This window comes from Anneissia japonica, unplaced genomic scaffold (assembly GCF_011630105.1).
Source record: "Anneissia japonica isolate Jap-2015-1 unplaced genomic scaffold, ASM1163010v1 scaffold6406_len342834_cov151, whole genome shotgun sequence".
In the NCBI taxonomy this organism is placed as follows: Eukaryota; Metazoa; Echinodermata; class Crinoidea; order Comatulida; family Comatulidae; genus Anneissia; species Anneissia japonica.
Genome location: NW_022738763.1, coordinates 64745 through 79332, shown reverse-complemented (window position 1 = coordinate 79332; position 14588 = coordinate 64745). Strand labels below are relative to the sequence as shown.

Genomic DNA, 14588 nt, shown 5'->3' with positions numbered 1-14588 from the left:
ATTTTTTTTTGTGGGGGGGGGGGGGGGCGAGTAATTTTTGGAGGGGCGTGGCACCCACGCACCTCTCTAAATACGTGAACGTTATGGTGTTGCGTTCTCCATAGGATTGCGTGGAACAGTAAGGAGGGGTCATAGAATATCCGATTTTTTTTTCACGTTGTCATGCTTCCTTCCATCAGATTCAGAATTAGCCTTTCTTATATAATAAAAATGATGATGGTATTAATTTGAACTATATAAGCTGTGGGCGTATTTGATAAATGCACGGCTAGCTAAGTCAAAATTGATATTAAATTACCGCCTTATGGACGCACTTAGTTTATCGTTGTATTTTTAATGGAATTTGCCACGCACAATGATTAAAGGCGCTCGAGATCTAAGCTAAGAAAGAGTGGGTCTATAGCGTAATTCAAACATCATTCGCTTAAATTGTCATTATCAATATAAAAGCAAAAAAGGAGGTAGGTTTTTTACAAGAGTAGTGTACCTCTTGGTGAAAACGACCATAAGTGCAAGCGGCATAGATTTCAAATCTTATCATAACTAATGCACCTTCATCTGTACAATGCAATACAGTAATTAAGAGAAACTGATCTGGCTTGCTGCTTGGATTTAGAGGAACAGTGCCACTTTGTGGAGTTCAATAGGCCAATATCTTCACCGGGCCGTCTATAATGTTATTGTCCTCCAACGGAATCGCTAGAGCCCAGTGGCGGATCTAGAGGGAATAGGGTGGCTAGCCGCCCCTAGCTAGCATCCCCCCCCCTCCACCCCCATCCATTCGGTTACCGTAAAAAAAAAAAAACTTGTCTTGTGTGTGTGCTTCTCGTGTATATACATGTTACGTGCTGAGTAGGGAAAACATACACTTTCTATTTTAAGCTTAACTTCTTTTCAGATGTCATCTAAGAGCGCTAGCCGTCTACTAACTCCAAAGAAGAACTCAAAATGAAAGGAATTCCCTAAAACCACCCCAACAACCCGCTCGTGCTTCGCACCTCGCATCCACCCCCATTACTAAATCCTAGATCCGCCACTGGAGCCATATCTTACACCCCACAAACTATATGCAATCTAACATACTATCCACTAATGGCTACTAATTAACCACCCGGTAGCGCCACCACACGCCAGCAGAACTAAATTGGAAACAATACGGCGAAGGATGAAAGCTGATTGTTGCAATTGTATACTTTGCGCGATGATGTAATCGCAACGGGACTTCCCCTAGTCTGGTAACGTGACAATTACTGCATTTGCTCGACACTATTTTTTATTTATTTATTTTTTTTTTAAACAGTGGTTTAGGACGTTAAAATTGTGTTTTTAGTAAGTTGCCCTCAAATACGACAGGAGGTCCATAGCTTGTCTCACGTTGTAACTCTCCCCCAACCCCCTCACCGGCGCTACCACCACTTGTCTGGTGTGGTCCTTCCTCAGTTCAAGTTCAAGTCAATCTTTTTTGTGTTCAATGTAACACAAAATTGGTTGCTGGAAATGAAGAATAAACTGTATAAAAAAACGACATGGTTAAGACGACAAGGAAAAGTTTTTGTTATCAGTATACACTGTTTATCGTAGGCAAAGCTTCCTCCTCTGTGTAACATTATAATATGTACTGATGAGCGAGTAGTTTAGCATACATCACTTAGATTCAACATAAATAACATTCGAATGAGTGATTAATCAGTTACTCTTCAGGCTAGCCTTAAATTAAAATTCTTCGAAAGATACGCGTGCTATTATAGGCCTCGAGTCAACGTCAACATTAGGTATCAGGATAAACATGATTTTGTTTATATCGTATCTCGTATAATATGCATTTGATGATACTTTCGTGTCGGGCTTGTGGATAAAGAAGATTCACTGGAGGACCGAATGAAAAATGAGGACATTCGGAAGGAAACAACAGTGACACGTCTGGGAGATAAAATACAAGAGTGTAGATTGGGATGGTATACGGACATGTAATGAGACGGGAAGAGGTTGATATGATATAAGATGGGCAGCAGAAAGAGTGGAAATTGAGAGCAGACCAAGAGGGAGACCCAGATGGATGGACTGTATCAGACAAGATGGAAGATTTAGACGTAGAAGCGGTAATGAATTGCACCGGATGGAGGACGACAATGAGACAACCCAACCCCATGAGGGAACAAACGGGATGATGATGATGATGATGATGATGATGATGATGATGATGATGATGATGATGATGATGATGATGATGATGATGATGATGATGATGATGATAAGCGTGCCATTAGGTGTCGAGCCTACGTCAACAGTTGGTATCAGGATGAACATGATTGTGTGTCGTGTCTCGTACGGATTTGATGAGACTTGTGCAGCATAGATCAACCAATCGTGGCTTGTGGATGAAGAAGATTCATATCTGAAAAAAGCAGAAGAATAAATGAGGGCTCACTAGTCATAGCGCTATGACCATATTGCACCAAAAATATGTTTATTCATTCTCAGACAAGTTACTTACTAAACCAGTGGTGTATCTAAGTAAGAACCGGCCCCTTTACAAAGCGTCAACCGAGGCCTGGATCATGACTATAGGGGTGGAGAGGGGGTACGAGCCGTCAATTTCCCCTGGGGAGTATGAGAATTCCTGAAAACTACGTTTTAAATTTTCAGGAACCGAATTTTCAGCTTAATTAAAGAATGAAAATACAAATAGATATACTGATTTAACGTTCAGAAAATGCCTGGCTAGTAATAAATACGGTACCGTACTAAGGATAATCGCAACCTTCGTAATTATTTCAAGAGGGCCGGGCCTATATGCAGTGGCACGTAATATTAAACAATTGCAGTCTAGTAGCAGATCCAATTCGAAAGAGGGAGTGGGAAAAGGGAGGGACTTTCACAGATGGAGGGTATAAGCCACCAAACCCTACCATGATTTGGACTGAGGGAGGAAAATGTATGATTATGGCACCTCTAGATGGCAGGAAATTGTACTGGTGTAAACCTATGATATGGTAGTCGTACAAGAATATAAAAACCCTATTCTTTTCCTTTCGTTGTTTACGTGCCTACGCTAATGTGCTCGTACTCGTACGACCTCCTCGACGCGTCGTTTCTTTGGGGTTTCATTCAACCTTTTTATTGTGGTGGCCAGTTCCCATTTGTTGAGACCAGCGGTGGGCCGATATATTTTTTTTTTCAATGGCAGCCTAGTCACCCATTCCCTTTTATAGGCTTACAAGTCTATATAAACCTATTACAGCATGGCCTAAGCCTGGCTAAAAATTACCTCTGATACTTTACATCAACCGTGATAGACCTTGTTTTTTTTTTTTTTAATGAGGGTGTTATCCAGTGGAATATCAAATAGAGAAAAGGTGGACTCTAAACAAACTTGCACCCCTAGTTCTACTCCACCATTAGGGAATATCCCGAGCACCAAAAGGTCCGGACCTGCCCCACCAAGTTTGGGGCTGAGGTAAGCAAGCTTTTAAAATAACATATCATATGCATGGAAAGGGCCTTCTTAGACTTTTTCAAAGTCAAAGAGTCCAGAATTTCCCGATGGGTTCATGTACCCCGAGCCTGTTCATATAATTATCTATTTCCCATCAGTCGTCCCCCTATTACAATTAATAGTCAACGCCACATAGTTAACTACTCAAAAAAATCTGACACTTGTTAACACCGTCAGACTAGCTGACATTCCTATTCACTTAAAAAACGCTTGGGTTTATTATTCCATTAATTCTAACGTTTTGCTGTAAATTGAGATTAAGTAACGCATTTTGCTCATGTGAATGTCATTCCCACTTCTTTAGCAAATCCTTTTGCAACAATAGGCCTAACTGAAAATTGACCAGGGAAATAATTTATTTTTGAGCAAGTAGCGGGCCGGATCGATTTTTTGGCGAGCCGGAGTTGGTCTGCTGAGCGTACATTGAATACCACGGCACTCTGACGAATTCGCCCAAAATAGGATTTTTTCGTTACACGCAGGGGTTGGGAGGGGGAGGGCCGCTTCGCACTTGGGACTGCATAAAACTTTTTGTGGCAGTGGATTGCGATATTAAAACGTACTCTGCTGCAGAGGAGAAACGATTATTATATATATATAACGAGTATTATGCAACGAACATAATACATAAGACGAAAAGCTTGGTTAATTGGTTAATGAGATAAAAAGCGCTTAAGGAGATATAGATTTTTGGATATTCAAAAACTTGGGGGAAATATTAATCATCAAATTTCATTGACATTTGCCTCAAACTCTGTCCGAGCAATCAAAAATCCTTAAACAGCATTACAGTACTGGGTAAAATTATAGTCGAAGCAAAAGCCATTAGATGATTTTAGAAATACATTAAATTTTTATTTTGTTAATTACTGTGTAATCTTTTCACTAATACCAATAACACATGCAACAGTGATGCATGCAGACCTGTCAAGGTCTCAAACTGGCTTGCTTGAGATTTCTTCTGGATTTGCTTGAGATTGGGCATTTTTTAAAAAATTATGCGTGAGGTCACAAACCTTAAGGAAAATACAGTCTAGCGTCAATATGTGCATCCTCTAATTCCGAGACCTAATTCAACACCACTTTCTTTTTTTTTAAACGTACAGGTTTGAATATTTTAAAATCCTTAAGTTAAATTTATTTTTTTGAAAGTTTTTTTTTTAAATTTTCAATGAAAAATAAATGCGATCGTTAATATCGACCTTAGTACAATGTAAACCTGTAATCATATGACTACTTATACAGAATTTTACTATATTATAGGCATAGACTAGGACCAGACCTCCTACTATAGTATAGAGACCTAGTCCAAGACCTTGTTGCAAATCCCAGCCCACATAAGCCTAGCCTCGAAATATTATTTCGTTCCCTCGAAATATTATTTCGTTCCCTCGAAATAATATTTCGTTCCCTCGAAATATTATTTCGTTCCCTCGAAATATTATTTCGTTCCCTCGAAATAATATTTCGTTCCCTCGAAATATTATTTCGTTCCCTCGAAATATTATTTCGTTCCCTCGAAATATTATTTCGTTCCCTCGAAATATTATTTCGTTCCCTCGAAATATTATTTCGTTCTCTCGAAATATTATTTCGTTCCCTCGAAATATTATTTCGTTCCCTCGAAATATTATTTCGTTCCCTCGAAATATTATTTCGCTCCCTCGAAATATTATTTCGTTCCCTCGAAATAATTAAATATTTTTTCTAACCATGTCCCTTTAGGGGCTCCGTAGTTTTGTTCACGGCATTGGACTGCAGCGAAAAATGATCCCCATCATTAATGGAACAGGCCCACGTCACGCTTGGCTGACTACTTTTGATTTACATTTCGCATGTCTTTTGTTGTTGTAAAATGTATTTCAAACCACTGAGTCATGTTTGGCTGGTTTTGATTTACGTTTTGGAATAGAATTTGGAGAGGGCGTTTGATCAAGTCAGATCTACGTTTTGAATTTGAATTACATTTATAAAGAAATTAGAACTACATTTTGGAAAATTTGAACTACGTTTTGAAAAATTAGAACTTAATTATGGGAAACTAGATCTACATTTTGAGAAATTTTCGCCTACGTTTTGGTAAATTAGACCAGGGAATTGTTATAGTATAACAACTCCCTGATTAGACATGAATTTTGCAATTACATTTTGATTTTAACATGGACTTTTGCTGCGTACACCGCACTTGCCGAGATAGAAAATTTACAGTTCAGTTGATTATAAATATTCATGATCGAACTCAGTGTATTGTGACAGAATGAGTTTACAAATATGCATCAGCCGACTGAGACCGAGGAAAAAGAGACTACCTTATACTGCCTTATGTTTCACGACCACAGCTTTTTCTGGCATAAATCTAGCATAATTTCCCATCAGCCCTAGTATACAGTAATGTGATTCGCATCACTGGTTAACTTAGGAGCGTAACGTATAGGCAGGCCATTCTTTGTCTAGGCCACTTTAGCTAAGACCTAATCCTGTTTTCCCTACTCTACAACTACAGTATTAATGTGGATTTCTCTGATATGGCTGACGAAATATTAAACTTGAATGTCGGGGGAAGCATCTATACAACAAGTCGCTCAACGTTAACACGTTATCCGGATTCAATGCTAGGGTCAATGTTCAGCGGTCGTTTGCCATCTGCCGTTGATGATTGCCATCGCTATATCATTGACGGAGACGGTCCAACATTTCGACACATTCTGAATTTCCTCCGCCGATCAAAGCTTATTCTTCCCGACGGTTTCAAAGAGTGGGATATTCTATCGGCTGAGGCAGACTACTACCAATTACAAGAACTCATTCAACTTATCGACGAAAAACGTATTCGACGGCCTGGTAGGCCTACCTACGAATTTGTTGAGGTAGAATATCATGGAGATAGTAAATACACATGGCGGATTTATGGTAAACCAAAAATAATCCATCAAATCTTAACAACTGATATTAATTATTTTATGTGTGAATCCACACGTGAAGAATATCCAAATTATTCGCAGCCTGTTGATAAGATTGCCAGGAGTGAATGCACTGGATATGTATTAAGAGCGTGGAATAGAACTAAAAAATGTATACAATATCCAGGCCCAGATCTAAGTCGAGTGAGGTTGTTCGAAGGCATAGCCAAGTTTGGCTTTACGTTGATATCTACGTCCTCACACGAACCTTCACAAGGGAATTGGACATTTTCACGAAAAGAGGTTGCCGACGACTAACTATTTAATATTCTGTTTTTAAGTGATATTTTTACTGGCTATAGTTTTCTGCCCTTTTTAAAGGTTAAGTATATGAATGCGCCCACATTGATCATCGCGAAAATGCTGTGTAATCAAATAAAAATATGTATGCCCGTCAGGAAAAATTTAGTCCGGGGTCAATCGTCCGGCGGACCGATTTTGGCCTCATTATTACCGGCCAAAAGTAGTCTAGTACGTAGGCCAAAATCGGTCCACCGAAATATACTTTCTGTGCTCAGCACACTTGGGCATCTTATCAGCACTACGGGTATTGTAATGTAGTATTAAGGTTCAATGGTATTAACTTGCATAACCATTGGAATCGATACCCTTCACCTGATAAATGCCTTAAATTGGTTTGACAGTTTTAATGGTCAACTTGAGTATCTGTAAGTAGTAAGGTATGACGGTATAACCCACTCTAGAGGGCGCTCAGGGAAGGGTGATGCTATGACGTCATTTAATCCTATTCACTAAAGAACAAAAGACTAGTATACTTAATTGTTTACGTCATGATGCAGTGCCAGGTGTGTTGGATTATCTTTTGAAATTGAAAACAAAATGTAGGTAAGGGATGCTATTGACATCATTTAATCTCTTTTATTTTAGAACAATGGATAAGAGGGACGCTACTGACGTCATTTAATCCTTTACAATAAAGAACAAAAGACTAGTATACTTAATTAAAATAATTTAAATAATAATATTAGATAAATAAAGAAAATATATATTTGAGTTGTTTATGACATGATGCAGTGCCAGGTGTGTTGGATTATCTTCGAAACTGAAAACAATGGGGCAGCATTAAAGGTGCTAAAAGGAATTAAATCAAACAATTTGAATTTATTTGGAATAAACAATAGGATAAGCGATGTTTTTAATAGGATTAATTGTTTGTGACATAGGGATACATGTGACAATGCGGGGACTTGATAGTTTGAATAGCCCGGGTTAACATAGGGTTATGACGTCTTGTATTCAATTTTTATTCAGTTAAATAAAAAACCAAGATAAATATAAGAAATATATAAAAAACGTAGAAAATAAATAAAAATAAATAAGAGGCGATGCTACTGACGTCACTTAATCTTTCTATACAATTTAGTGCTTATAGCTTATAGTGAAAACATAGGTTGAAACATCATTAAAAAAATTTAAAAAAAACCTGTACGTTGTTACAATTCTCTAAACTACAAGCTAGTATTGAACTTCAAGATAGTATTTCAATTAGATGGATTTGTTTGGCAATAACTTTGAAGAACAAGGAAGCAGTATTTTGAATTTTGAAAATGAAGAAGTAAGAAACATGAGCATGGAATCTGAACGAATTGCACGAGAAATAAATTCAGCCTTTGTGGCATATAAACTAGGCAATGACATAAAATATACAGAGAATATGAACAATAAGTTTTTCAAATATTGCGAAAAGATGTATAAATTGCACAATGAACATCTTTATAAATTATGTAGAGACGTATTGCTTGATTCAAATGAGAATATCGAGACGTTTTTCAAAGACATTTTAACAGAAATGTTCAACGATAATGTCATAAACTGGGGCCGTATGATGATGGTTTTTGTGTTTGGAGCGAGGTTAGCTGTGTTATGTAAAGATAGAAATAAATCTGATTTGATTGATCAAGTAATACAGAGTGTAGACAAATACGTGAAGACGGAATTTTTGGAATGGATTAATATCAAAGGAGGTTGTGTAAGTCACTTTTTTTGTGTTTGCAATCATTGATAAAAGCATTTAATTAGTGTCTATATATAATTTTCAATTATTAACTTAAAAGTTCAATTTGTTTTACTACATTATACTTATTTTCCTTTTTTCAGAACAATTTCGATCAATCGTATACTCAACACAAACCGATAGCAGAGATTCCTCTAATAAACGTTTCTTTTGGGTTAATGTTATGCCTAATAGCAACTTTTTATCTATACAAACATTTTGTCAAGGCTGATATATGTGAATTATGTGTATACAGACAACACTTTCTCCAGGATGTTTCTTTGTCAGGCGTCAAATGGTGTATACAATACCGATAGGAACTATGATGGTGAACTTTACGATATAGATGAACGGTTCAGAGTCAGATGAAAATGGTAATGGAATTTAACCCGAAGAAGAAAATGATTGTTTTAATGATCATTAAAAGTATTCATAAGAACTGTATATAAACTAGCTGAAAATAAATTGAGAGCTTCTTTCGACACATTTACTACCGACCTGCTTCCGACTAAATTTTACTCAGTATATATATGTTTGTGTCCAAAAATGTATAAAAAGAGACTGCTATGGTTGTCAATTTGATTGGCCTAGTCAAATAGACCATGATGTCTGTCTTATGATGACGGAGAAGAAGCAGCTGGAAAAATATTTTAATGAGGTATTGAATAATAATGGTTATTTAGATTTTGACATTATGTACAATCATTGGTTTTGGTTACGAGACGAATCAAACAAGTTAACCTTTACAATTCTAATAAATCAAATTACAAAAGACGAAAATCTATATAATAAAATGTTGAATGTCATGAAAAGTTAAGTAAATGGAATTGCAACGATCTTAACTTAATGCTATGGAAAGCTATTTTTTTCTCGTATGTATTACATTTTTATCAGAGTTTCAATTTTCTATGTTTAATATTTTAAACATATAAGTAAGTAAAAATAAATAAATAAATAAAACTGATTGTGAATGTTTGTAAAAAATTGTTTAATGTAAAAAAACTTGATTGAATGTGTTTGAAATTTATGTTTGTAAAAATTAAAATTTCTTTATGAAATATAATTTATGCTTTGTGTGTTATTTAAGTGTATGTTTTTAGAGTAATCTTTTCATTTGAGTGATAAAGTGAATTTATATTGTATGCTGCATGCTAGTGGAGTAATAAAAAAAAACAACAAAAAAGAAAACTGATAATAAGCTATATACTGTATATACTACGATCCGAAAATCCTGGTAGTTTCAGAGGGGGTAGAATCCGAATTTAAAATGGATACAATGGTGAAGACGACCATGGTGACGTTGGTGATGAGAATGATGATGCTGCTGATGATGATAAACTAAAATATATGAATAAGGAGTATGCAAAGTATGGAGTGGTAATGATGATGATGCTGTTGTTGGCGATGATGGCGAAGACTGTGATGGGTGTTTATGTTAGTGACTATGGTAATGGTGATAGAAATGATAGTAATCATATCAAAGTGAGGATGATGGTGGAGGTGACTTATGCTACAAAGGGTGTTGATAGTAACTATGGTCAAGGCAATTCAACTAAAAGACGCACATCTCGGGACATCAAATCATAATTATAACTCTGGCATTGACATTCTATGCGCCGCACGACCCTTCACGCTGATCTCCGCAGAAACCATAGCAACCAAACCATAATTATCCATCAGCGTGTGACAAATTATCCACCCGTTACCAGTAACCATTATATCGCGCGTCGTGCGATGGTTACAAATGCCTAATTAAGCGTTGCATTAACATTAGACTGAAATTATATTCGTTATTGTAGCAATAATTTTACCGATGAGGTGGTGTCTGGTGGTTCATAAGAACCACTTCTTAAAAAAATTAATAAATTTTCTTAATCGTTTTGTACACCTTAGTCCAACAATGTCAAGAACATTAAATTTTATAAAAATCATAAGTTTTGAATTGCTAACTTTTCATTTTCATGGTCAATTTTCACGAATTAAATTGCAGTTTATAGAAGCACTTGACAAGCTGGTGGTCAAACGAAATCCGATGCAACACACATAGAGAAGTACCCAAAATTGATAAAAAATAGTAACTAACATGAAACGTATGGCACGCATTGAATTATAATTAACGGCTGTACTCGCAACTAATATCGGATTGTCTATGCCGTTATATCTCTATGTCAATGCCACAGTAAGGATGAAAGACTCTACGCACGTGCTATGTTTGCGAGCGGAGATGTGCGTCCTTTTGTTTAAGTGCCTTGTTATGATTATACATTATTGACATCCATGGCGATGGTGATGATGTTGTCGAAGGTGACGACAATGATGGTGACTATGATGAGTCAAAAAGCGACTTACTGTACTGCAAACAAAAATGAAATATATTCCTTATACCTAATATTACATTTTAAAATATATAGTATGGTCTATAATATCCTCGGATACAATCAAAACTGAAGGAATAAAACAAAAACAACATAATAATTAGAAAAAATAACTAAAGGTTAAAAAATACTTTGAAGAAACATACTTTTATTATTCAAAATGCTATCGGCATAAAAATTAATTTACCCTATCTAATTAACTTATAAATACGTACTTATAACATAAATAAAATTACGTACATTACTTCAATAGAAAATAGAAGGAACACAAGCCATGTAAAATTAAAATTCAATGAACAAAACATAGTCAAATTTTAAAACATGTAAAACATGAATTTAAAATCACTCTAAGAATAAAAAAATAACAATTATATTAAACAAGAATTTTTTTAATTAGTTCACCTGTTAAAAATTCAGAGACGAAAAAAAAAATGATAAAGTCAGAAGTACTTAACACAGAAAATAGAAAAAGTACTGTAAGATTAAATAAAAGTATTTGAAGAAATTTAAAATATACGAAACGTTAAAAGAACTACGAAACAGTTACAGTACTCCCAAAATACTTTAAATAAACTGTAAAAGTACAAAACACAGTGATATAATATGAATTAACAATTAAAATAAAATAAATAAAGCAAAATAATTTAAGGAAGATATAAATATACGATTTATACCCATTATATAAATATACAACTTCGCCGTTAAAAATCAGAAATGAAAAACTTTTAAAAATGATAGATTCAATTAGGTCTATGTAATATATTTAAATAAGAGAATAATTAAAAAAAAAAACCGTGTAAACACTTTTAAAGAATGAATTCATTTGAAATGCGAAAATAGGGCGTTGTAAAACTGTAAAATATTAACTTTTACTTAAATTTTAATCACTTAATTAATAAATATCACATTAATTCCTCCAAAATGTGAAATAAACGGTTTAAGCAGTTATCAAACGCAAGACAGTAAGACACAGTGGAACTAAACATAAAATATACTATAATACAATCCTTTAAAAAAAATTTAAAAAAATAAAATAAAATGTTTCTCTGATATTTAGAAATGGTATAATTATTAATACAATTTTGAAAACTAATTCACAAATATGATGATTAATCTAAACCGCAGAACACATTTAAGTTTGATAAAATACATCGAATAAAAGTTAAAACCAAAAAATAGATTCAAATACAGTGTATAACACTTACAGGCAATTCGTTAAAAAAAATATGATTTGAAACTTCTGAATGTTGAAAACAAGTAAATTGAAAGTATATGTAAATTGAATTAATTTTATGTAAGGAAAATTAAATTTATGTCAAGAAAATAAATTGTATATAAAGATAAATAAAATTCATGTCAAGAATTATGTAAAGTAAATAAATTTTATGTAACGGAAATGAAAATCGTGTAAAGCAAATATATTTTAGGTAGAAAAAACAACGTAAAATCACGTACATAAAAAATAAAATAAAAATGTATTTTAAAAAAAAACGTAAAAAAATATTCGTGTAAAGTAAATTAATTTTATTTAAAGGAAATAAAATTCATGTCAATCTAAATTTTATGTAAAGTAAATCAATTTTATGTAAAGGAAATGAAAATCGTGTAAAGCAAATAATTCTATGTAAAAGAACTACGTAAAATCATGTACATTAAAAAAAATCAAAATGTGCTAAACAAAAAAAATCGTGTAAAGTAAATTAATTTTATGTAACGGGAAAATAAAATTCGTGTCAAAAAAATAAATTTTATGTAAAGAAAAAAATCTCGTGTCAAAAAATAAGTTTTATGAAAAGTATTATGTGTATATGTTTCACGTTCGCTAAACAAAGTAATTTCAAGTGATGAGAACGATTTATATCATGTTTCATCGATGAGCAAAGCTTCAATTTATTTCCTCAATCTGTTATATAATTATAATATATACAAAAATAAAATATGTCTCGTATGTTTAAAAAAGTAATAACATATATTTACGAAATATACAATATATTTAGACATTACAAAAATAAAATATTTCTCTTATAATTCAAAAATAATTACAATAATTTAAAATACATACAAAAGCAGGTCTAATTATTATAATTTACAATATATATACAATCAATTTTTTAGTTTACAATTTTTAATAATCGTCCAGTACAATATTTTATCAACAGAGATAAAATCACTTTCAATATTAAAGCAAAACTTTTACATAGTATTACCATTGAGGAAATATATATTCCTCCATAGTATTACTAAAAATATCCATACGGTACAGTTTTAAACTCATCAATAATTATTCACTTATCATAGGCCAATACTATTCTATAATCTTTAGTCTAATTTAGTTTAATTTACAATTTTCTTGATTCTGGCTTATATTTATCCGATTAGACTTAAATGTTGTAACACGATTTTTTTTTTTGGTGACGGCAGGGATTACTACTTTTACTTTCTTAATAACAACAACAGATTTTTCTTCACTTTTCCTTTTTTTTTAATGTTATAACTTTTATTATATCCCTCGCGAACTTGATGAAAACGTGGGAAAGACGATGACCAGTAACGTTGTTTACGGCGGTTATGATAATAAACATATAACCTTCAAAGTGTATTAATGAAAAACACCGTAAACATCGTTACTGGTCGTGAGTTAGTCAGGGATATAATAAAAGTAGTCAGTAGTCCGTAGTTAGATTCAAGAAAGTACAGAGCCGAGCTGACTCCACTCTAAAAGGGTTCTCTAACATCTGAAACCTGGAGTTTAGCTCATTGTAACCAACGTACAGTTTGTGAAAATAAAAGTTTGCAGTAAACTAAAAGGAACTGTGTCATACTACTCATTAAAAGTCACCAACAACTAACCGATATTTAACAGTATTTGCCAAACTATCGTGATTGATGTCCTGAAGTGATGTATTTCACAGTCTTATTGGACTGTTTATTATTTTGGGCCTGTGAATTTTACATACCTGATTTGGCCATTCAAATTTCAAATCAATCATACTTTTTTACTGTTTGAGACTGACAGGCATGTAGGTCATTAATGTAGCAGGACATCGCATGATCAATATTGTGTTTATGTGTTAACAATAGTGATTTAATTGAATGTTTAGTTTATATTCTATAACATCTAATGTCATAAGCCTAATGCCACAACCGGTGTATGTATAATGTTTTAATTCAATAGCATTATTAAAGAAATGCTAATTGTTGTATTCATGGTTATGATTACTGTTATTGATTATATTTTTTTTATATCCACTTGTTAAGAAATATATTTTAATTTTAGCAATTTTCGTGAGTCATCAATTTTAACAATGTCATTAAAAATACTGATCAATATGTACACTATTGTCCTCACACTGAGAAAGAACACAGGCGTGTTTGAAATATTTGTCATTAAATAAATTATATTACTTCATATTTTTGTCTACAGTGAGTAAAAATCAGTAAAAATAACAAAATAAATAATATTAGTTTATTGTTAGTACTGTACTTTGCTCATTCACTGGTTATGCAGTTTGATGATCACCTACTTTACTTCCTAATGTTTTCTCTCACGTTGAGGACCGGACGATATATAAATTTGAAAGGCAAATGGGAAAAACCCATAAAACAGCAAACGGCCATATAATGCAAAACAATTTAAAATTAAAATTAAAACGGAACAGTAGGGAAAATCCGATCAGAATGACAAAATAAACTAAGCATCCACTGGAGGGAATCCCAATATCTGCAGACGGATCCGTTTCGGC

General features: G+C 33.6%; 2 protein-coding genes across 2 annotated transcripts; both read left to right on the top strand.

The window, feature by feature from the left end:
• Positions 1–5955: 5955 nt before the first annotated feature.
• Positions 5956–7182, top strand: LOC117117819 (BTB/POZ domain-containing protein KCTD6-like). Its single transcript, XM_033262286.1, has one exon. The coding sequence runs from the start codon at positions 6022–6024 to the stop codon at positions 6712–6714; it is 693 nt and encodes a 230-aa protein (XP_033118177.1). The 5' UTR covers positions 5956–6021; the 3' UTR covers positions 6715–7182.
• Positions 7183–7886: 704 nt separating this feature from the next.
• On the top strand, positions 7887–9362 carry LOC117117804. The gene is made up of 2 exons (XM_033262271.1): positions 7887–8446; positions 8575–9362. The coding sequence occupies exons 1-2, from the start codon at positions 7967–7969 to the stop codon at positions 8785–8787; spliced, it is 693 nt and encodes a 230-aa protein (XP_033118162.1). The 5' UTR covers positions 7887–7966; the 3' UTR covers positions 8788–9362.
• The last annotated feature ends 5226 nt before the right edge of the window (positions 9363–14588 follow it).